At 41.1% G+C, this 25907-nt stretch overlaps 1 protein-coding gene across 2 annotated transcripts in view; it reads right to left on the bottom strand.

Annotated features, from left to right (window-relative positions):
- Positions 1 to 24709, bottom strand: part of mgat3.L (mannosyl (beta-1,4-)-glycoprotein beta-1,4-N-acetylglucosaminyltransferase L homeolog) — a 49500-nt gene extending 24791 nt beyond the window's left edge. Inside the window, exons 1-2 of one of the 2 annotated variants that reach the window (XM_041590718.1) lie at positions 24665 to 24709; positions 23328 to 23812 (exon numbers count right to left, since the gene is read on the bottom strand). In XM_041590718.1, coding sequence (XP_041446652.1) covers positions 23328 to 23458 — 131 coding nt within the window. In that variant the 5' untranslated portion in view covers positions 23459 to 23812; positions 24665 to 24709. Of the gene's footprint in view, positions 1 to 19786; positions 19914 to 23327; positions 23813 to 24664 lie in introns of those variants that run through there. The other variant, XM_041590719.1, reaches the window with a different exon arrangement.
- Positions 24710 to 25907: the final 1198 nt, after the last annotated feature.

Here is a 25907-nt window from a genome sequence, read left to right as displayed (position 1 = left end):
ATGGCAAAGAACATTATACACAGGGGTTGAGAGCTTTGCATCAATACAAATGTTGAGAAACACTGAGGAAAACAATCTCTGTCAAGCAGGAGAAGTTCCTTCAAAAGTTCAAGGCAGAAAGGCCCCATTTATACCGATTGAGGAGAGGTGAAAAGTGCAAAAAATGGGAGCATAGAGGTATGTCCTCACTCTGAATTCAGACAGTGTCTACAATGGGGTGCCCCATTCAGACTGGCGGATAGCTGGGCACCACCTGGATGTTCCATAGCTTGAGGTCAAGAGAAGCATTAACTACCAGGCTCCCTTGCCTAGCCTCTCTTACAGGCAACAAAGTGCCTGAAAACACCTTGCAATTCAGAAGAAGGTTATAATTTCTTGATCTCCCTTTTTTTTTTAAATTACAAAGTATTTTGGATGCTTTGTCGCCAGTCGGAAAGGTTATATACTGCTGGCATCCAAATGAAACATTGCCCTAAGAGTTGACCATATTATAACAGATAAAGTTGGCACCACAATCGCACAAACCTCATACTCCATAGGCATCAATACAGACATAATGTAGCAGCTATTATGGCCACCCAGGCACCCCAGTCACTGCACTCTGTTCTTCCTATTATGTGTCCAAAGCATGTTTTGTCTTCAAATTTGTATATTCTGCCCGAAATCAATTGTACTGTTTTTTAATGGAAAGTCTATGGAAAATGTCACACCAGAGGCAAGTATAAAATCATTGATTAAAGTTAGACTCTCCTATTTAAATGAAAGCATTTATAGAAGACGTACTGTGTAAACAACAAAGGCAACAAATCCCAAATTCCTATCTAGGGAATAGGAATGGAATGAAGCTCTGCTAATAAATGGTGGTAATTTCTGTAATAAGTTGTTTTCCCCCCATATTCTCTGCCAAGAATCTTCTGCCCCTGGCATGTCAAACTCAAATAACAAGGAAGGGAAATCAAGTGAATAGACTCCATGATTTACGCAATGCAGAAGATATTTACTATATAAGGGTTGATTACAGGCTATATTTTAAGAGTCTATTTATTGGTTAGATTTATGCAATATATTTTTAATTGCCATTATCCTCACGCCTGCAGGACAAACAAATCCCTGGTGTGTTTCTATAGAATAATGATCTGGCAACTATGTTGGTCCCTTCTTTATGCAGGGATATGATTACATGTCTGTTGACTTTATCTAAGGAAGCTTATTGGCTAAAGTTAGCCATACACAAGGAGATGCAGTACTTGCTACTAAGTCCATGTATGGGGCACAAAGAGCTGTCCTCTCAGATGAATATATGATTGGAATCCAGTACGATATTGATCAAGCCAAGCATAAAATCATTCTTGGCTCTGGACCAAACAATATGATCATTCCTGTATGTGCCACAGCATGTGTGGCTAAGTCATCTAATGAGCAAATCTTCCTGCGTATGGGCAGATGTAAGTTTGACTAATGGGCCAATTTGGACACCAAACACATGATCTGGCTGATAGCACAGCAAAGAACAGACAAAATTGGGTTGACTAAAAACCTGTTCTCTTAAGCTGGCCATACATACAGTTAGGTCCATAAATCTTTGGACAGAGACAACTTTTTTCTAATTTTGGTTCTGTACATTACCACAATGAATTTTAAATGAAAAAACTCAGATGCAGTTATGTGAGGAACTAAAGTCTTTTTTTTTTTTAACACAATCACTTCATTTCAGGGGCTCAAAAGGAATTGGACAAATTAAAAAACTGAAAATAAAATGTTCATTTCTAATACTTGGTTGAAAACCCTTTGCTGGCAATGACAGCCTGAAGTCTTGAACTCATGGACATCACCAGATTCTGGGTTCCTTCTTTTTAATGCTCTGCCAGGCCTTTACTGCAGCGGCTTTCACTTGCTGTTTGTTTGTTGGCCTTTCTGTCCGAAGTTTAGTCTTCAACAAGTGAAATGCAGCTCAATTGGGTTCAGATCAGGTGACTGACTTGGCCATTCAAGAATATTCCACTTTTTTGCTTTAATAAACTCCTGGGTTGCTTTGGCTGTATGTTTTGGGTCATTGTCCATCTGTATTATGAAATGCCTCCCAATCAATTTGACTGCATTTAGCTGGATTTGAGCAGACCACATGTCTCCGAACACCTCAGAATTTATTCGGCTGCTTCTGTCCTGTGTCACATCATGGATAAACACTAGTGTCCCAGTGCCACGCCTTCTCCATACTTTTTTCTTGTCATCATTCTGGTAGAGGTTGATCTTGGTTTTATCTGTCCAAAATATGTTTTTCCAGAACTTTTTTTAGATGTTTTTTTTTAGCAAAGTCCAATATAGCTTTTCTATTCTTGATGCTTATGAGTGGCTTGCACCTTGCAGTGCACCCTCTGTATTTCCTTTCATGCAGTCTTCTCTTTATGGTAGACTTGGATATCGATACACCTACCTCCTGGAGAGTGTTGTGAACGGGTTTCTCTTCACCATGGAATTATTTCTGCGATCATCCACCACTGTTGTCTTCCGTGGACATCCAGGTCTTTTTGCGTAGATTTTGCCACTACTAATATTGTAGCAATTTCTTTGCCTTTGACTGCATGTTGTCTGTTCACAGAAAAATCTTCCACATACAAGCACCCCCCCCCCCCCTCAAATCAACTCCAGGGCTTTTGTCTGCTTCATTGATAATGACATAACAAAGGAATTGCCCACACCTGCCCATGAAATAGCCTTTGAGTCAATTGTCCAATTGCATTTGAGCCCCTGAAATGAAGCGATTGTGTGGAAAAAAGGCTTTAGTTCCTCACATTTTTATGCAATCTTTTTGTTCATGCCACTGAATTAAAGCTGAAAGTCTGTAGTTTAACTGCATCTGAGTTGTTTCATTTAAAATTCATTGTGGTAATGTACAGAACTAAATTTAGAAAAAAGTTGACTCTGTCCAAAGATTTATGTGCCTAACTGAATGGAGATCCGCTCCTTTGCCAAAAGAGCTGATCTCTCCCCAATATGACCACCTTGAGGTGGGCGATATAGGGATGATCCGATCGTGGGCTGTAGGGCCAAACAATTGGATCATAACAAGGAGAAAACCGGCGGTTGGATTAAGGACGGGATTTTTAAACTCAGCTGATTGACAACTGCCTGACTTTCGCCCAGATATAAATCAGCGAAGCCCATTGGAGGGCCCCATACACTGGTCAAATAATACACTGGGACTTAATCTGTCGCCCATCTTATATCTGCCCATGTATGGGGGCTTTTAGTGTATTGGGCCATCTGTCAACGGATTGGCCTAACTAAGGCAAACTGCCCTAGCAGAGCTTCATCAAAACTAGCTGCCCTTTGGGCCCACTGATCGGATGTCCTGAAAGCCTGCCTGTGTTTTGTCAGATTAAGAGAAAATAACAAATGAAACATAAATCTTGCGTTTAAGTCTTTAATTTTTAATGGCATGTCACTGTGAGAAGGGTGAGAACTGCAGAGGCACAGTAACTGCGAGGCAACTGGAATCAGGTGAAGGAGGACAGGGAATCTATTATTCTGATTTACCTTTCAACACTGTAGAGTGTACTGTAGCATTATGTTACAGTACTGCCCAGGACAGACTAAGATATGATTGTATCCAGCAGTCTTGCCTGTTTTTTCCATTTTATTCTTAAACTGAATGTTAACCGTGATTGGCCCCAAGGAATTAAAGAAGGAATTTAATTTAATTTTCAATTCATTTTTGGGTTTGATGGTGAAAGTCGCTATCCATTATTCAGAAACCCATTATCCAGAAAGCTCCAAATTATAGAAAGGCCATCTCCCATAGACTCCATTATCATCCAAATTTTTTAAAATGAGTTTTCTTTTTCTCTGTGATAATAAAACAGCATCTGATCCAACCAAATATATAACGAATCCTTATCAGAAACAAAACCAGCTTATTGGGTTTATTTAATGTTTACATGGTTTTCTAGTAGACTTAATGTATGAAGATCCAAATTACACAAAGATATGTTATCCGGAAAACCCCAGGTCCCAAGCATTTTGGATAACAGGTCCCATACCTGTATTAACCAATCATTCAGGTGCATGTGCTCTGGTGTTTTGTGACTCTTTATCCATGGTTTTGTTTATTCCATCACCTGGGAAGGTGAGCTTTCCATCTAGGGTTGCAATCTTTTAACAAAATTTTCACCGGCCAGTGGTGGGGGCGGTAACAAAAGGGACGGGCTGTGATGTCAAAGGTGGTGGAGCCACGGCACGTGATGGGTCAGCGGTTGGGGGGGGGAAGGGGCGGGCCGTGACGTCAAAGGGGTTGAAGCTACTGCACGCTATAGGCAGAAGGCAGCGAAAAAGGTTTGATCGGATTGGGGGAGGGCCAAGGGCCTTTTTTAGGGGTATTACAAATTGTAGCTGCCGGTAAATTTGCAATACCGGCCCCGGCAGGTGTTTTACCGGCTATGCCGGTAAAATACCGGCCAGATGGCAACCCTATTTCCATCAGGATTGTGTTTGACTTACTATAAGGTCAAAGTCAAACCCAAAATAAAAATTTGCCTCATAAGAGAAAAAATTATTCTAAGCAACTTTGCAATATACATTCATAACACATTTTCTATGGTTTTTACGTTATTTGTATCTGTATTGCTTTTGAAAGCAGTGTTTGTCCCTTTCTATTTTCTGCCCTAAAGTCTAAGGGGCAAATTTACTAAAGGTCGAGGTGACTAACACGGGCGAAAATTCACCAGCGTGACGTACTTCGCCGATTTAATAATGGTTGCCAGCTTAACTTTGCTAGCGATGGAGCTAGACTCTAGTGGTACTTCGCTCCCTAACGCCTGGCGAATTTGCACTCTGGTGAATGGATGCAACTACGCAAATTCACTAAGGTGCGGATTTTACTGAACGTTACCTCTTGCGCCAGACTTGTGTTTATTTAATGTTTACATGATTTTCTAGTAGACTTAAGGTATGTAGATTCAAATTACAGAAAGATCCATTATCTGGAAACCCCCAGGTACCAAGCATTCTGGATAACAGGTCCCATACCTGTATCTTGTACTTGATCCTAACTAAGATATAATTAATTACCTGTATAATCTGAGGGTTCTAGACAAAATTTTTGCCCGTATGCTATTGTGTATATACTTACTTTTATAAAAGCTAGCGTGCACCACTCAGATACATATGACTAGGCAGATATATCTAGACTGGAGCAGAGATACTGCATTATGCAGGTGAAGACCAACTGATAAGGACAGCTATTTGCACTATGATGAAGTATCAGAGGTGCACTTAGAATAAACAGAAAGCTGCAGACAAGGAACATTCTCACGGCAGCTAGAATGAAATCAATTAAGAGAGATCCTTCTCTATGCACCATTAAGCCCATTCCTTTCTGAAACTGGACTGTTTATTAACGAAACTTTATTACATACAAAGCTTATCTACTACGAGCCTCTGGCTTTTATGGAGCTGATCATCTTATCTTTCAGACCAACCTTTACTCCAGGATAATCCATATTAATTGTGAGAATATTTTTGTTTGCATGAAGCTCAAAAACCCATATTGTATGTTTGTAGCGTTTATAGAAGAACACCAGGAGTCTAGCACTTGTTTATGTCAGAAAATAACTGGTGTCATCGCCGGATTCGCTGGGCGCCAATCCGGGCCTGACTGGTGTACTACATAAGGTGGCCATACATGGGTCTATATAATCTGCTGACAGATTTAAGGGGGCCATACACTGTAAGATTCCCTTGTTTGCCTAGGTGCCGAACGAGTGAACCTTTCCTCTGACAGGCCCACTTTGGGTGGTAATGGTAATGCGATCATTGGCCATAGGAAAACAATTACATTACAATGAAGGGGATATGAAAAGTCGGATAGAAGACCTCATCAATGAGCCGATTCGGTCCTCGATCCAACAAGATGTATAGACATCTTAACATGGGAAGCACTAAACATACAAAAGACACTCTACCACACTAGTTGCCTACTAATCATCTTGTTCCACACTTGTCCTATCTGCAACTGTTACCCTTTCCATTGACCATAAAATTACAAGAAGCCTATGGGATCCGTTATCCAGAAACCCGTTATCCAGAACGCTCAGGATTATGGAAAGGCCATCTCCCATAGACTCCATTTTATCCAAATTTTTAAAAAAATGATTTCCATTTTCTCTGTAATAATAAGACAGCACCTTGATCCTAACAGATATAATTAATCCTTATTGGGTGCAAAACAATCCTTTTGGGTTTATTTAATGTTTAAATGATTTTTCAGTAGACCTAAGGTATGGTGATTAGTGATGGGCAAATTTATTCGCCAGGCATGGATTTGCGGCGAATTTTCGCATTTCGTCGCTCGCATGAACGTAAAGGGTGCACTGCAAGGTGCAAGCCACTCATAAGCATCAAGAATAGAAAGGCTAGATTGGATTTTGCTATAAAAAAAAATCTAAAAAAGCCAGCACAGTTCTGGAAAAACATTCTTTGGACAGATGAAACCAAGATCAACCTCTACCAGAATGATGGCAAGAAAAGAGAGGAAAAGGCGTGGAACAGCTTATGATCCAAAGCATCCCACATCTCTACAAAACATGGCGGAGGCAGTGTGATGGCTTGGGCGTGCATGGCTGCCAGTGGCACTGGGACACTAGTGTTTATCCATGATGTGACACAGGACAGAAGCAGCCGAATGAATTCTGAGGTGTTCAGAGACACTGTCTACTCAAATCCAGCTAAATGCAGTCAAATTGATTGGGAGGCGTTTCATAATGACCGAAAACATACAGCCAAAGCAACCCAGGAGTTTATAAAAGCAAAGAAGTGGAATATTCTTGAATTGGAAAGTCAGTCACCTGATCTAAACCCAATTGAGCTGCATTTCACTTGTTGAAGACTAAACTTCGGACAGAAAGGCCAACAAACAAACAGCAACTATAAGCTGCTACAGTAAAGGCCTGGCAGAGCATTAAAAAGGAGGAAACCCAGAATCTGGTGATGTCCATGAGTTCAAGACTTCAGGTTGTCATTGCCAGCAAAGGGGTTTCAACCAAGTATTAGAAATGAACATTTTATTTTCAGTTTTTTAATTTGTCCAATTCCTTTTGAGCCCCTGAAATGAAGTGATTGTGTTAAAAAAAGGCTTTAATTCCTCAAATTTTTTTTGCAATCTTTTTGTTCAACCCACTGAATTAAAGCTGAAAGTCTGCAGTTCAACTGCATCTGAGTTGTTTCATTTAAAATTCATTGTGGTAATGTACAGAACCAAAATTAGAAAAAAGTTGTCTCTGTCCAAATATTTATGGACCTAACTTTACCTGTACTGACCAAAGCTAAGTAAACAAGGTTAAATGCATGTGAAAGCCTGTGTGTTGCTCTTACTTGCAATAAACACAAAGCAAAGGCATAAGAAAAAGCTTCAATAGTAGAGTATAGAATGAAGTTGTGGCTCCCCGCCATACCACAGGAATTCAGAGACCAGGATTTTTCTGCAAAAACAAGTTCTTATCTTGTGTGCTCTGACCATTTTACCCACGATAGTTACATTAATTGGAACGGAAATGCAGTTTTATCTACAATACATGCGCCAAATATTTTTGCATCTGCCAGAAAATATTGGTCCTACAGATGTTGTAAGGGAAAACAGAAGAAAAAACAAACATTAAAATATATTCGTGCTGGCTCATACTAAGTTCTGATATATTTCATTAGTGTGCTAGTAAGAGCTACGGCACACATTATTTAACTGGAACCAGGGCCGGATTTCGAGTAGCGGAGCCCCGCGGTCGCATGGTCCCAGCGCCGGGCTCTTCTGGTGCGCACCCCCCCCCCCACATGGTCCCAGTGCCGGCCTCAGGTGCGCACAGTCCCGCTGGCTGCGCAAGCGCACTTTCAGGCATCAGAGCACTGGGAAGATGTGGCTGGACGGCATGCCGCCCCTAAATTTTTGCCACCCTAGGCCCGGGCCTCGCCACAAATCCAGGCCCTCCACACATGTGTAAATGTTAAGAGGTATCAGTACTGAGATTACTGGCCCCTGCATTGTTTACACCTATAATTCAGACAGTAATTTCACGACTGTAATCCGCCCCATTGTTCACACCTGTGACACCTCTATTGTTTACACCCCTGAAGCCCTGTACTGTTCACACCTCAAACCCAAACTGAAAGTGCCCACATTGTTCACTGTATGTAGAACCGTATAGGTTTCCTTGTCTCCAACTATATTCTGCCTACCCTACGCTCCCTGTATGTGCCATACTCTGCCTGTCATATGCTCAGTGTGTGCCATACTCTGCCTTCCCTATGCTCCCTGTGTGTACCATACTCTGCCTTCCCTATGCTCCCTTTGTGTACCATACTCTGTCTGCCCTATGCTCCCTGTGTGTGTCATACTCTGCCTGCCCTATGCTCCCTTTATTTGTGCTTACCCTATGCTCCTTGTCTGTGCCATATTCTGCCTGCGGAAGGTGCGCTTGGTGGGGGTTTGTTGTTTGCATTTGGAAATACTTGTTAGGGGTCCCCAAGGTGTTTAATCATGTGTTGGGGGTTGCTGTGGGTACGTCTTAATCTGTTTCACATATGAGTGTTGAGTGATATCCCTGTAGTGAGCACCAACCATCTGTTTTTTTGGAGTGCTACTGCCATTAATGTCTTAATATTATAGCCTTAAAAGTTCTTGTGGTAACATGGGTGTGGTTTAAGCGGGTGTGGGTTAAAACAGGGAGTGGTCTACACTGGTTTACATTATCGGCCCTCTACCGCATAGGCCAGAAAAATTCCGGTCCTCTGTACCACAGAAGTTGAACGGCATTGCTGTAGTGGACAGAGTTGCCAATATAATTATAAAGGGGCATCATACACCTACATACAACTTTTTTCAATATGAGCAAGCAGTGGTGTAACTAGAAATTAACAGGCCCCACAGCAAATTATTTTTCAGGTCCCCAAATTGTCTAGATGTTGGTATGTTGGTTCCAAGCATTCTGGATAACAGGTCTCATACCTGTACTGGAAAATGTCAAAAACAAAACTTTTTGTTGTTGTTGTTGTTGAAATAAACAAAAAAATGGAAATTGGTGAGCACAACTTTACCTTGTTAATTATAGTTTATACAGGAACAATGACAACCTCCGTATTGTAGCTCCCACCCTTTCCAGCTATTGAAATGTGCATTTATTCTTAGTTATACAAAATTTTTATAGGGTCGATTTTAAATACAATGGGGAGGTTGCACAATAAATGCATGCTTCTGTTGAGACGTGCAAAAAAGTATGTCAGCAAAACAGTGTTTTCCTTAACTTCCCCTTTCATGCAAATTTGTGTCATCTGTGCCCATTTGACACAGCATGACAATCGGTGTCCCAGCACATCCAGATTAGGAAGGTGCTCCACTGGGCAGTGAGCTGTTGGACTGGGCCACTGTGCATGCTAGCCATGGCAAAATCTGTTTTGTTTTTTTTAGAACTGGAGTGCAGGGGGCCACTAGCAAAACTGTTATAAATAGAGGTGGGGACCTGGGACAAAACACAAAGTTTGGGAAGGGGCATTATTTATAAATCCAAACTGTAGCTCTCCAGCTGTTACTGAACAGCCCTAGCACTGAATGATGAAAGCAAATGTTTAGTTTCTGTGGGTTACTGTGTGAACTTTAGCACCTGTGGTAGTATATGCGTTCCTCAAGCACTACATAAATGTCAAATGCTCTAGGAAATATAAAAAGAGTTAGGGCACACACCCAGCAACAAATCGCCTCCTCTTTGGGCGACTAATCTCCCCTAAGGGCAGGACTCCACGGATGATTCCGGCGTGATGCACAAAAACGCAGGCGTCACGTCGGATGCGACGGAAATAAGGTAAGTAATTCTATTGTCGGAGTGTGTTGCAGCGTTGATGCGACACGACTGTCGGATGCAGACGCTGTGTCGCATCAACAATGCAAAACAATCTGACAATAGCATTACTTACCTTATTTCCGTCGCATCCGACGTGACGCCTGCGTTTTTGCGCGTCGCGTCAGATCGTGCTGGAAAGGTTCGTGGAGTCCTGCCCTAAATGCCTTCCCTCCGGCTAGATTTGAAATCGCCCGTGGTATGGCACTTGGAACACTTTGTTTTCCAAAGTCGCCCAAAGTTTCCTTGTGAGGCAACTTCGGAAAAATAAGCGATCCGAGTGCCAACTCAGTTCAGGGAGATTAGTCGCCCCGAAGAAGAGGAGACTTGACGCGGGGCGACTAGTTTCCCTGAATCTGACTGTGTGTCTCTGCCCTTAAAGTCAAAGAACTGAAATAGGGCAGAAGACACGCAACTACTGGCTGGTATATGTATGCATGGCCCTGTGTTTATTAATTTATATAGAAGTTACATTATGTATATAGAGTGCTGCACATTATACATTACATTCATCGTGCAGATGGGGGTACAGGCGGTGCATAAAAAAACAAAATACGCAGTCTCCAAAATGAAGTGGTACTGGGAAATCCTACGGCTACTGTCAAACTGGCAACATTCCTACTTCTTTGACTTTATACAGAAAGACGTACAAGTATGAGATCTGTTATTCGGAAACCCGTTATCCAGAAAGCCCTGAATTAGCATTTTATTCAAATAATCAAAATCGATTTCCTTTTTCTCTGTGATGGTAAAACAGTACATTGTACTTGATCCGAAACTAAATTTAAATCATTTTCTAGAAGACTTAAGGTATGAAGTTCAAACTTATGGAAAGATCCATTATCCAGAAAACCCCAGGTCCCGAGCATTCTGGATAACAGGTCCTTTACATGTATATGCAACAAATGTGGTGTAGAAGTGACAGTTTAAGGCAACTGTATGGCCGTGTGTAGTTTGGCCAGGTGCAAAGCGTCATGAGACGTTCTGGAACTGTATTTTGGAAGGTGATAGTCTGGCACATTCCTTAGTGCTCTCTGATATCCATGTAGCAATAGCTGTAGTGGGGCATAAGCCAGTCAAGCACTGGGACATGTTTCCTTTAGCAGTGACCAGCAAGGGTGGCCAAGTAGAACCAGTGCAGTTGCTTGGCCCACACTCACCTGATAATCTAATTTTCCTATTCAAAAACTATTCCTAAAATTTAGATCATTCTGGAAAATACATCTAGACTAACAGTCTGCTAGGGTGCCATAGTGATGAATAAGATATTCCTCTTTCCCCCAGCCTTGTGCTAGGTTAGAGAGGTTGTCACATTTCCCACACTAAACACCTGCAAGAAATACCATTCACACTAAGGCAAGTGTATGGGGGGACAAAGGGGTCTGCCCCCGGAATGTTACACCGATTGATGCAATAAACATGCAGGGGTCCTTCCCGCTACTCTTGCCTCAGCGTGCATGGTATTTCTCTAGGGTGCCATAGAGAGCCATGTCTGTTCCAAAAGACTAGACTGGTGCCACCAAACAGACCACAGATAAGACCATTTAACATTTCTGTGGGGTAATTCAGCAGTTGACCACCATTTATTGCTCTATAAATAAGCAAAGTTAGTGAAAACATTAAATCCATTATGCTCTTCCAATATATATATACACATTTAGTTATTAGTCCAGAAATTATATACATTACCCCCCAGGGCTTAATGTAGCACACCAGACTTAAAGCTGTTTTGTCCCTTGTAGTTCTATATCTTTTAATTCTAATTAAGCCCAATCAGCGTGTCCAGCAGCCTCGAACATTCTTCGTAAACCTGGCTTGGTAACTTGCTCTTTCAACCATTAATTAGATCAAACCCTAATCTGCCTTGTTACTTGACGTTAATATTGGACACTCATTAAATAAAATAGCCTGATAATTCTTTTACATGGGGCCTTACACATTTTTTTGTATCTATCTATGTCCCAGTCAGCGTTCTATAATACAAAAGTATTGTTAATTATTAATCCAATCAGCCTATGTATGCAGTGAAGTATAGTAGCTTTTATACAACCAGGCATGCATAGCTGACCCAAGGACTAATTGCTGATCCAATGTATGTTTGCCATAGCTGTCCCGTTGCAATGGGCAGATCCAAGCAATCTTTTAAAACATATCACTAATAATATCCATATGCAACAGAGCTTATTAGACATTTCATTGGGAGGGTACGCAGAAACCATTGCAGTCTGCATCAATGCTGAGTAATTAGTAACCATCTCTGCATCAAGAGAGGTTTCTATGCATTTGTCTGTAATTGGAGGTGACCATACACCTGTTTTATCTAACTGGAATTTAGAAGAGTAAATGGAAGTCCCACTGGGGGTGGTGCAGGGCCATGTAGTGTCCAATTATATCCCATGCACAAGAGCCTGATTATCATATAATGTTTCTCAACAGAATTCTTGTACAGGCCAGGGGCCATAAAAACTGACTAGCAGGCCTTCACTGGGACAGACACAAACTAGGGTTTGGTAGTTTGCATAATATTAGTGGGCTAGTGAGTTTACTTACTGTATGGATAAAGTCATACTGGACAACCTCACAATGGTAATTTAATGCAAAATCTTTCCAACATGTGTGTGCAGCCAACTGAATGATAAGTAGCCAGGAGAGAAGCTCTAGTAAATGGCATTGTGCAATTGGGGACCCATGACTTCTACCTGCAAACCCTCCTTCCCATTAATAGGCACTCTGCCCTGAGGCCAAGGACAAACTAAAATTTCAGTAACAAAAATCCTTTTGGAATTGCCTTGAAACACTAGACAATTTTGTTTCGAGTACACTGTCAAACTGCATTCTTTGCAACTTAAGTTCTGGTTTCTTTTGCATTGATCTTCTCATCATTTCTTATCCAATTACTACTAAATTAGAAACATTATTTTCAGAGGAGCCTTAGCTTATGCCAAATCCCTTATATTCCTGACTCCAGAACCTGATAGTGTAATGCGTCATTTCTATATGCAAAATCCAGTTATAGGCCTGAAAATGATGTAATGCAACTGGGCGTTTCTCCAGCAGAAGATCTGAACTCAAATTTACCCCATAAATCTGAGGGAACAAGCCCTAACGTAATAAGATATTTATATGTACTTTTTTAAGGTTACAGTGTGAATGTGCATGTGTGGGTGGTGTGGGCATAAGACCGTAACCACCTTGCGAAAAAATCCTTTACCAATTCTAAAAAAGAAGCTTGTGCGGGGCTTAGCCAATGAGAATTCTTATCTCAAGTGTGTTGCAAAGCACTTGTCCTTTTGCAATTCAACTGCTTGTCGAGTATTGCATGTATCATCTGAGTGAGAGAATAACTATTTTCAGCTATAAAGGGAAGTTTGCCAAAGAACGGCTGCTCAGAGATGTGCAGAACACCAATTAACATACAGGAAAGGACCTGGAAACATTTAGTAGTAATACGTGTACAAAAAATGTAATATTGGCATGATAGCATGTGGTTAGAACGTTCTATCATGAAACGGAGATCTTCTCTATTACTATATTACAAAATAACGGCTCAAAGGTGGTACCTCTGGAGTCATTTACCAAAATGAAGGCAGTATTCAATGTGCAAAAAACAGGCACAATCAGCTATGTTTTGCACTTTGGACCCTGACTTTCACTTTCTTTAATTGCAGCAGGTCTCTGCACTTTGTTTTAAAGCCAGAGGCCACCTTCATGAATACACAGCTGCATGTGTTTGTCAGGAATGTATTCATGAGGGGTTTGAAGGGGAAGCACATATGCATCACTCCTCCTCTAATTGATGTGCAAGTTAGGGAACAGTGTAGGCTGCAATGAGGCCCTGTACTTACCAACTGCCACAGGGCTGGCCTGTGAAGGCCTTTGCGGCAAGTCTCACCGTGAGGCGAGATATATATATTGAAATTATTATTACATATGTTTCCGTTCTGGTTTTATCCTATTCATAATTCGTTCTCTTGAGCTAAGACCACATCCATACAGCCAAAACTGATAGTAGCACAACTACCGTATATACTCGAGTATAAGCCGATCCGAGTATAAGCCGAGGTACCTAATTTTACCTACGAAAACTGGGAAAACTTATTGACTCTAGTATAAGCCTAGACACAACTACAGCCCTGTCTCCCAGCAGCGCACCTTCCACCAAAGAGACTCCCCCAGCGATCGACCGGACTTCTTTGCAAAGTTGATGGTGACAGAGAATTGTGCAGAGAGTGCTGTGTGTCATAAAACCATCACTGATCTTTCGTATAACCAACAGATGGCGCTGTGTGATATTGCCATCACTGTTAATCCTTTATTCAACCAACAGATGGCGCTGTGTGATATTGCAGTCACTGTTATTCTTTGATACAACCAACAGATGGTGCTGTGTGATATTGCAGTTACTGTTATTCTTTGATATAACCAACAGATGGCACTGTGTGATATTGCAGTCACTGTTATTCTTTGATATAACCAACAGATGGCGCTGTGTGATATTGCAGTCACTGTTATTCTTTGATACAACCAACAGATGGCGCTGTGTGATATTGCAGTCACTGTTATTCTTTGATATAACCAACAGATGGCGCTGTGTGATATTGCAGTCACTGTTATTCTTTGATACAACCAACAGATGGCGCTGTGTGATATTGCAGTCACTGTTATTCTTTGATATAACCAACAGAGGGCGCACTGTTATTCTTTCATAAAACCAACAGAGGGCATTGTGGGATATTGCAGTCTCTCCCCAAGTGAACTGTTGGTATAGGAATGATTAAAAGTGACTGCAATCTCAGCTACTGCCCGCTGACCCGAGTATAAGCCGAGGTAGACTTTTTCAGCACATTTTGGATGCTGAAAAACTCGGCTTATACTCGAGTATATACGGTATATTAAAAAAAACTCACAAAAAGGTTTGGTCAACTTTAAACAGAAAATGGAAGATTCGTTCATACAGGCCAAAATCTTGTCTTTCAGCAGTCGCTGAATAAAGGATATCAGCCATGTAATCTGTTTGACCAACAGTCAACATGTTCAGTTACACTCAAGGGTTGTGACACGGAGGAAGATAAATCTTTGCTACTGCTGGCAATTGATCTCCTCTAAATGTCTTCCCACTGGCAAGAATGTGAATAGCCGGTGGGATGCCATAATCATTGCTTCGGTTTTCCAAAGTTTCCTGAAGTTTCCTTGTGAGGCAACTTCAGAAAACTGAACTTTACACACAGAACCACACACAGGCCCATCTATAACTAAAGACGTACACCCAAGAGCTTGACACGGGTGCTAAGGAAGGAAGCTTGACAAATGGCACTGGTTGCCCACAAATGCAAAGTAGCACTTGTAAGTGACTTCTGCAAAACTGTGAGGTCAGTAGATGTATATATACAGTATATGTATACAGTATATAATACCAGAAATTTACACACGGCTTTACAATCATTTATAACAAACAGGGGTCTTACAAGAATTTAACATACTAGGGTTACAGAATAAAAGTGATTTTTTTTTCATGCAGCAAGTTTATAGGAAACAGGTGTGAGCAGCATAAAAGCAGTCACTGTTGCAGTTGTACTATAAGCACAAGTCTGACTTTTGCCTGCTGCTGTAAGCATACATGGCTATATTGCATGGTGTGTACAGGTTTAAGGGGTATAAACCCTAGACTTTGGGATACGGATGGACTAGGGTTGCCACCCTTTGAAACGACGGAGACCGGGCAGGGGGTGCAGGCCATGACATCAAGGGGTGGGGCAGTGACGTCGATGGGAGGGTCTGTGACATAAGGGGGCGGGACTATGACACTGCAGTCTGCGATTGGCCGATCATCGTGTCAATCAAGTGAATCCTGCCCAGAGTTTTGACCTGGGCAGATCTTCAAAATATACAATATAACAATGTGTAACAGAGTACAACAAGTATAGAAATAGTTAGCCTTTCGAAAATGTCTCTCTCCTGCCGTCCTTTTACAGTCTCTCTACTGTGCAAAAAATGTAACAAAAAAGGAAGAAAAAATAATACTTAAAAGATATCAATATTTTCTTATGGGACAGCGCCTAAAGCAAACGGAGAAAGCAAAAACAGAAACAAAACATGGTGTAGTATTTCCGGTTATTCTTGTAACACCCTTGTGCAGAAAAAAAAAATAGTAAGTATTTGGTGGTATAAGTTCCCCTTTAGAAGAGACTTCTTCCTCCTATCCCCAAACTGTGCGCAGTTATAGTTGTTATTTTCAGGGTCCTTCAACGGATTTTGGTAAAAGTGCCTACTTACAAGATGTAGGTTTATATCACATGTAGTAACAGACCCCAGTGCCTTCCTCTCCTTCTCCAGCCACTGTTAGGCTCCAAGGTAAGGATACGAATTGTTCATAGTATAATACCGTTTTATTAAAAAGTTTAAAAGAATTTTACACTCACATCTGTTGGTATAGTTTAAGTCACATATAGGTAAGTCCTTTAGCCGTGTTACCAGTTGAAAATCAAAGGAGGAGGTTTTTGCCGGCGTCTCTCTCCCTCGTGGTGTATATTTCTTTCTCGAATTTGATAAAATTATTCAATCAATTTATTTTAATAATTTTTGATTTTTTATATTTGTGTATAGTGTAAATATATAATCATATAAATTATTTCCTCATTGATTTCTATTAAATCAATCAATTTAAAGTGCTTAGTGCTTTTTGTGATGAGTTAAATATAATTATAAATGTGTATATATCGAGAAAGAAATTATATAAGTAGATTGTAGCAATATTGAGGATTGATTTGCACTGATTGAAATACAAATGATGAACTTATACCACTTATACCACCAAATACTAACCCTTTTTTTTTTCATCTTCAGCACAAGGGTGTTACAAGAATAACCAGAAATACAACACCATATTTTGTTTCTGTCTTTGCTTTCTCCGTTTGCTTTAGACGGTAAAATATTGATATCTTTAAGTATTATTTTTTCTTCCTTTTTCGTTACAGATCTTCAAAATACCAGGCTGTCCAGGCCAAAACCGGACAGGTGGCAACCCTAGGATGGACTGATATTGGAGTAGTCAGATCTAATTTTCAAAACCGGCCAAAAGCCCTTGCAAAGCTATCCAAAATCATACCAAAAGTCATTTCAAGAGTCGGCCTAAACTTTACACAGTTGAAAAACATAAAAAATAAATAATTATACATGAAACCACCTACTAATTCTCTCAAATCTAGAAACATTCACAGCTCCCACAGCCCTCCCTCCAATGACGTCCACCCCCCCCAAAATATTCTATTCCCACTGTCTGCTAGGATAACTAGTGCCCACGTTAAATTAAAACTACATTATCCAGCATGCACTGGGCATTAATCTTGAATATGATAAACAATGCAAGTACAGGTATGGGATCCGTTATCTGGAAGGCTCCGAATTATGCAAAGGTCATCTCCCATAGACACCGATTTATACAAATAATCCAAATTTTAAAAAGTGATTTCCTTTTTCTCTGTAATAATACAACAGTACCTTGTACTTGATCCAAACCAAGATAAAGCTAATCCTTATTGGAAGCAAAACCAGGCTGTTTATTTAAAATTATTTTATAGGAGATTTAGGCTATAAATATCCAAATTATAGAAAGATCCATTATCCAGAAACCCCATAATGTACTCCCACCCCAATGTAAAATATAAGGATATTATAAGTCACAGAGGAAGCCAAGTGCTTTTATACAGGTCATGGAACTAGGAGGTTTCTGATACAGTAAGTGGAGTGGGTAAAGTCATAGCTTATAATTATTACAATCACAAACATATTGGACAACTTTAGCTCATAAAAACAAGCAAACATTTCTCAAAGACGTTCCATTCATAAGTTATTGTCAACAAGATGTCACTTTGAATGATGCATCCCTCAGGGTAGCTCTAGTTTTGCTTAGGCTGGTATAGAAGGGAGTCACCAGTGGGGTTGTGCTGCAGACACCATACATGATGTCTAAAAGGGATTAAATCCCAGAAATGGCAGATCCCTCCTTTCAATCAGCTGCAAGAGCTCAACTACACATATTTTAATAAAGGAGGCTATGCTACCCCTATAAACCTAGAGGATAAGCAGCTCAAGAAGCAATCAGTTAATGTGCCTGTGGTGCTTGAGCTCCGATTGGGCAAAGCAGTGCATGTACTACTCAAATAAATAATATCCTGACTACAGAGGCGTCTAAATGCCATTATGAACAATATCTGAATAAAGGAGAAGAAAATGTAATCACTCCCAGAATCAGTTTGTTACATGTCATCCTATGTAATTTGAGAAACTCTGCCAGCAATATCTAGTTGTAGTCAGAATTAGCAGTTAGGAAAAGAATGGCCCTTTGCTGTGCAAGTAACAACATGTATCCTGATGAGTGATGGCTGGTGCCAAAGGCACTTGACCTAATAGGATTCCACTATTTGAAAGGAAAATAAAAAGTGCTTTGTTTTTACCCATAAAAAAAATCACAACGTGCAAAATCTAGCAACAGATTAATTCTAGGGAAAGTGCTTATCTACTTCCTTTCAGCCACAACATTCAAGAATAGTAGCCAGTCATTAACATAACGAGCACCAATCTTACCTCATTTTTTTATTGTTTTACAGGACTATGGGCGATTAGAAAAGGTACAGAAATCCCCCACCCCATCTCTTTAATAAATCTGTTATAGCACAATAAAGCTGTTTCAAGCCTCAAAAGCTCCTGTGAATGGAGGAGAAGGGGCCTATGGGCACAGTTGCTGGCATCAGAAAACATGGCACGCAAAGAAGGCATAACCGTGTCGTACTTAGCACGTGGAGCAGGCTTAATTATTTTGTAATTTTATCAATGGAAGTTTATCTGAACTTGAAGCACTCGTTATAGCTATAAATTACAGAGAGAGGCCTGACACGGAAACAGATTTATGACCCCAAAATCGTTTGAAATACACAGTTTGTTTAACCTTCCTAAAGGTAAGGGACAACTGGCACCCAATGTAGCCTAAAACGTATAAGCATGTACATTTTCCATACAATTTTTTTAATTAAAGGAATTGTTCAGTGTAAAAATAAAAAAAACTGGGTAAATAGATAGGCTGTGTAAAATATAAAATGTTTTCAATATAGTTGGTTAGGCAAAAATGTAATGTATAAAGGCTGGAGTGAGTGGATGTCTAAAATACTGTAATAGCCAGAACACTACTTCCTGCTTTGCAGCTCTCTTGGTTTCCACTGATTGGTTACCAGGCAATAACCAATCAGTGACTTGAGGGGGGCCCCATGGTCATAAATGTCTGCTTTTGAATCTGAGCTGCATGCCGAGGATCAATTGCAACTCACTGAACAGTTATGTCCCATGTGGCCCCCCTTAGTCGCTGACTATTCAGACGTCGAGAGCTGCAAAGCAAGAAGTGGGGTTCTTTTCTGTTATGTTAGAGACATTCGCTCACTCCAGCCCTCAGGACTGAACCACACGGTGCGCCTTCTTCAGATCCGACTTGATGAGAGGAAGCGGATGCGACGAGACGGATGCGGCGAAATATAATGTAGGTAATAGGAATATCGGACCTACACCTGCGTGCATCCGACGCAACACGACTCTCTAATGTGAACGCCGCACTTTGCGTCTTCATCTGACAGTTGTGTCGTGTCGCATGCACGCAGCTTGTAGGTCCGACATTCCTATTACTTACATTATATTCGTTGCATCCATCTCGCATCATCCGCTTCCTCTCATCGTGTCGGATCTGAAGAAGGCACACCATGTGGTTCAGCATTTATATATTACATATTTGGCTAATTAACTATATTAGAAAGATTTTTTATTTTGCACAGCCTGTCTATTTACACAGTTTTTATTTTTGCACTGAACTGTTCCTTTAAGCGAACACAGTACTTAATTACTTTATTTACTAAAACTTTACTTACTTTAATGGGGTTATTTATCAAAGGTCAAGTTTATGAGGGTGTCACTGAATCCGAATTACCAAATCCTTCGTTAAAGATTCTGTTGAATGCCGAACCGAATTCTTTTTAGATATTTGCAAATTAGGAGCTGGAAAGGAAAAAATGTTATATACGTCCTTGTTTTGTGACAGTCACAGTATTTCCCTTCCTAACCGGATTCGTTTTAGCCAGGCACAAGAATTCGGACGAATCCTGCTGAAAAAGGCCAAATCTCGAACGGAATCCTGGAGTTGGTGCATCCCTACTAGATTAACTCACATCTCAAATGTTTTCTTATTTATGAAAAAAAACTTGAATGCAAAAAACTCAAATCAGTGCATTCGAGGGGGAGGCGGCAAACCCAAATACTCAAATTTATCGAACTTCTATAACAAAAAAAAACTTGAATCACTCAAATTTATCGAGTTTTTCGATAATGAAGGCTACAAACATATTCAAATGGTTGAAGGGACCTTTGCCACTAACTCCTAAATGACCTCAACAGGTTTGTGAGTCTGTGATATAATCTGCTCGACAGGTATTGCAACTCAAATTGGTAGTTCACCTTTGAGTTAACTTTTAGTATGTTCTAGAATAGCTAATTCTAGGCAAATTTTCAATTGGTCTTCCTTTTTTCTTCTTCTGATTCTTTCCGGGTTTCAAATGGAGGTCACTGACCCTCATCTAAGGAGCACATGCTGTGTAAGGCTACAAATGTATATTTATTGCTACTTTGTATTACTCATCTTTCTATCCAGGGTCTTTTCCAGTCATATTTCAGTGTCTTGTTCATATCAGTGCAGGTAATATGGACCCTAGCAACCAGATTGCTGATATTGCAAAATGGAGAACACCTGAATAAAAAGCAAAGTAACTCAAGACCACAAGTAATAAAAAATGAAAACCAATTTTAAATTGTCTCAGAATATCACTCCTTACAGCATACTAAAAGTTAATTTAAAGGAAACGAGCATTGCAGTTTCACTAAAAGGAAAACAAATCTTTTCAATACACTACAACAGCGCCACCAAAAATCCTGTCTAAATATCCATTAGAAATTATGATCTCTTGCTTAAATCGAGCCCTACAACATCTCTCTTTCTCTCATTTTTACAAAAAGCCTGCACTGGCCCTTTAAAGGAAACAGGAGTAGGGTTAAATAGATAACAGATGGGGATTTCCTGTACACCAGGGGCCTACATGTAACAAAGGGGTGTAACTTAATGAAGATATAACCTTGCTTTTAAATAATACATTACATTACTGATTTATTGGAAAGAAATATAAGTTGGTGATGAGAGGATTTACAATTCACGGTAAATACGATGAAAGTCACAATCAACTAAATGAATTCCTCTGCAAGAAGGATTTAAGCTAACAGACATCAAACCATTTACTCATGCAAGGGGGTTGGCATCGGATGTGGTACTTTCCTGTGGCCTTTGCACACTATTCAATATCTGGAAGAGACCAGGCTGATATGCAATTAAAAATTATTTCAATAAAAGTTATTGGCATGCCGCAGGGTTTATTTTCAGACTTGTGTATCATATGACTAAGTGGCAAGGTTTAACCTTTATGCCACCAGATAATAAGGTCAAATACTTAAAGGGATTCAGTCATGATTTTTATGATGTATTTTTTATTTCTTAATTACACTGTTTACACTACAGATATTTCACTCTGCAATATAAAATGTCATTTTTGAACCAGAAAGTGTATTTTTTTTGTAGTTGTAATATTGGTGTGTAGGCAGCCATCTCAGGTCATTTTGCCTGGTCATGTGCTTTCAGAAAGAGCCAGCACTGTTGTTTCTCCTGCTCAATGTAACTGAGTGGTGTCACAGCGGGACCTGGATTTTACTATTGAGTGCTGTTCTTATATCTACCAGGCAGCTGTTATCTTGTGTTAAGAAGCTATTATCTCGTTATATTCCCATTGTTCTGTTGTCAGGCTGCTGGGGGGAAAGGGGGTGGGGGTGATATCACTCCAACTTGCAGTATAGCAGTAAAGAGTGACTGACGTTTATCAGAGCACAAGTCACATAACTGGGGGCAGCTGGGAAACCGACAATATGTCTAGACCAGGCACATCAGATTTCAAAATTAAATATAAAAAAAATATATTTGCTCTTTTGAAAAACGGATTTCAGTACAGAATTCTGCTGGAGCAGCACTATTAACTGATGCATTTTGGAAAAAAAATATTTTCCCATGGCAGTATCACTTTAAATACTTCATTTTTGCCCACTGCTGATATGGGACATTTCAGGCACGTTTCGTGTGTCCACCTTATGTGCTGCACTGTTACATCAATAACCTAAAGAGCAGCAGAACTAGGAGTTCCTTTTTCCAACAGCAAAACCATTGCGTCCCAAATCGTATTTGCCTTCCCTAAAAAACGCATGCACTAATCCCAGAAAAACCTTCAGTATAATCCAGCACCCTATATACCTGCAGGGCAATTCCTCTGGGGGAAACTTTGCAATGACAGCTCAGGGTTCTAATGGAGAGTTAACCTTTTTCTGAATCTTTAACGGATTAAGGCAAAAGGGTTTTGGGCAACCAGGAGTGGTTGCTGACCGGCAAGGGGTCACTGACCCAGCTCCCTTTTTAAAAAAAAAAAAAGCCTCTTCTGATTTACAGTTGTCTACAATCAATCCAGCATAAAGGGCCTTGTACCATGTACATCTGAAAATCATGCCTGGGTGTAAGTCTTTGCACTGTGCTGCATCTAACTCAATAGAGAGATTTTTTAACAGAAGGAAGATCGGAGGTTAAACGATGACTAATAAATTCTACAAATATACACTATTTTGCTCATTCTGTATATAGATAGCTGTCAAAACCATCAGTTTAGCATTGGTATATGCTCCCTTGTCAGTCCCAGTGCTCCTTGGGGGCTTTAAGCCTTGCATTCGTTAACGTGTTTCAGCAGTGATGTATGAGCGAGGCCATTATTCCCGCAGGGGTTGCGTCTCACTGAAATAAGTGGGGTGCAGCCAGTGACAAGGTCAGGCAAGAGCAGGTCTGCTGTGGCCCATGAAAGGGAGGGGCAGCTCTTCCTGCAGTAAGTTATTGCGCATGATAGACACATACAAGATTCCAGGCAAGATAGTGGCCACCAGGGACCCACAAACAGCAGCTAAGGGGGGGGGGTGTACCACCAGAAATGCCCACGGGGCAACAACATACTTTGTGAATCCTGCCCAAGCACAGATTTGCTCTGCACATTGAGGGGCAGATGTGTATGTATGAGAATGGGGGGAGGTTGTGTGTCAGGGTATTTATGAGGTGCACCGTGCATGTGTGTGTGTGTATAGATACTATAGATATACTATATGGATAACAGAATCAGGGTCACAGCAATAGCAGCAGCAGCAGCATTCTGACACAGTCCTTACAGGGTGAAATGATAGGGAGACATGATGTTAATAGAGAGTGGGGGGGGGGGTGCAGAATATCTGCCCATCCCCCTCACATTATTGCCCACATGTTCTTATGATAAATACCCCTCTACTCACCCATTGCAGAGTCCCAGGCGGCGGATCGTCAATCTGCTTGGGGGCCACTCGCTCCCGTAACCGCTAACAGGCAGCACAGCCCGGGCTCGTCTCCAGCACTCCCCACCTGAGCCCGGGGATACCCCCAGCATCGGATCCCATATTTAGTAGGACAGGCAGGGGCCAGAGCGATTGTCCGCTTGTTCTTTGGGCAGCTTCACCCCCAGCTCTGAGCTACCATAGACTAGTCCAGCAATGGTGCGGCAAATAAACAAAGGAGCCCTCTCTATCGGCCTCAGTGTCCTGCTGTGGGGAGGGGGCTGTGAGACTGGTCTCCGCGCTGACACACTCCTCTATCTCTCTCTCTGTGTCGGGCTGTGGCGCTGAGCGGCTCCTCAGTAGCAGAAGCAGCAGACTCCCTTGTGTGTCCCTCACCGCTCGGACCGTCTCTCCTGTGCAGCTATTCTGTCTGCTACGGATCTCCTGTCCGCTGTGCCGGCCCCCGGCTGAGAAAAATAATAATAATACCTTTATTTCTGCCTCTTCCCCGCCCGGGATGCTTCTCTGCCGCCGCCGCTGCTTCTGCTACTTCACCCCACTGCTTGTTTACTACACCCCACTGCTTGTTTATTCTCTCATTCTACTGGCGGCTTTAGTCACGTTTCCTTTTGCCTCCCTTCTCTGTAGCATCCTCTCCCCTCACTGAGCAGCAGCCTCCTCTGTGTGTGTCTCTATTCTGCCTTCCCCTGTGTGTGGAATTGTATATATCCCAGCCTGTGTATATCTCCTGTGTGTCTATATGTATCCTAGCCTAGCCTGTGAATATGTGTATTCCTGCTGTATATACTGTATATCCCAGTCTGTGTATATCTCTATTCTGCCTTCTGTGTGTGTGTGTATATATCCCAGCCTGTGTATATATCCTAGTCTGTGTATAGCTGTATTCCAGCCTCCTCAGTGTGCCTATATGTATCCCAGTCTGTGTATATCTGTATTCCTGCTTTGTCCTGTGTGGGTATAAGTATGGCAGCCTTCTCCTCTCCTATGTGTTTATCAGTATGCTAGTCTGTATCCCAGGCTTGTCCTGTGTGCATATATCTATGTCCCACTGCCAGGCTTGTCCTATGTGTGTGTGTGTATGTGTGTGTACCTGAATGCCAGGCGTCTCCTCTATTATTTCTCAGTATACTAGTCAGTGTAGTGTATGTGTAACATTCTTCTCATGTGTGTGTTTGTACAGTAGGTTTGTCCGATGTGTGTATATATATATATACAGTATCTTTGTCCCCAGCTCTTCCTGTGTGTGTGTATCTGTATTGTAGGCTTCTGAGTGCCAAGTTCTGCTGCAAGCTCTGCACCTCTGTGTCTGGCTTCTTCCTGCTGTCTCAGTACCTCGCAGCTCTTTTCTCTTCCCCCTCTCCCTGACCCCCATCTCCCCCTCCCTCACTCCTTGTGTTTGCTTGCAGCCCATCTGCAGAGTGTCTCTTCTGCCTGTTACAGTCCACTCTCCAACTCCTCCTCTCATGATAAGGAAAATCAAATTCAGTGAAAGACAACCTGCGCCTCTTGCTAACGGAACCAGCATTTCTATAAATTTCATTGTGTACTTTTGCATAACTGTTGCTTGAGAGATGCAGCTTTCTAACATTACTTAGCAATATAAGCCTGGTGTAGCTTTGGTTCTACTGCCTTTACCCTATCTCCCCTCAGTCAAACTAACTCTAGTACAGAAGAACAGTATTTTGATATCTGTGGCTGGCCATAAATTGAATGCTATAAGATTTTACAAGTGATCTGGTAATCTTAAAGGGTACATATACAATTTTTTTAAATTGTACCCCTCTATAATAAATATCCTAAAATATAAGCAATCGTCATGTATACCTTTCGGATCAAGTTTCTTAAAAAGAATCATGAAAAACACTCATGTTCAGCCCCCTTTCCTTTCTTCCGGTGTTACATGCCTTAGTACTTCTGTGAGTGCCGCCGGCCCTTTCAATTCGATTCTCAGACTTCATCCAGTGATGTCCCATCACAAGTACAGGTTCAAGTCCCTTCACAGATAAAGAAGTACAGATTCAAGTCACATCACACCCAGGTTTTCCTTTTTTTATGAAACACCTTGTTGGAATTAAGGGGGGAAATATAGCTCTTTTTGACATAATAAGTGGCACGCACATATTTATATTTAAAAATGCAATGTGTTCTTTTTCCACAGCTCATTGTTAGTGTTATCATTTAAACTCAAAATTACAAATAATGAACCAAATACAAATAATTCAGCAAGCAAAGAAAAATAAGACAAGAGGGGTCATTTACAGAACCCCTGACCAAAGCGCAAAAGCACTTCCCTTAGTGCTCATACTAAATGCACTTGTGTCTGTGGTCTAAGCGCTTGGTGAAGACTGCCATAGGGCAGGTGGGACACCTATGTGCCTGTCCTTGTTCATCCCTTATGAATACATCAGTTTCAAATGCTGGCAGCACTATATTCATGGGGGGAAGCAGGTCTCTGTTTTAGAGTGCAAAGACTGGTGGCAATTTTTAAGGTGCAGGATGCAAAGTATGTAGCGAATTGTGCCACCTTTTTTGCACTTTTCA

This window comes from Xenopus laevis, chromosome 4L (assembly GCF_017654675.1).
Source record: "Xenopus laevis strain J_2021 chromosome 4L, Xenopus_laevis_v10.1, whole genome shotgun sequence".
NCBI lineage: Eukaryota > Metazoa > Chordata > Amphibia > Anura > Pipidae > Xenopus > Xenopus laevis.
This window is presented reverse-complemented; position numbering and strand designations above follow the sequence as displayed.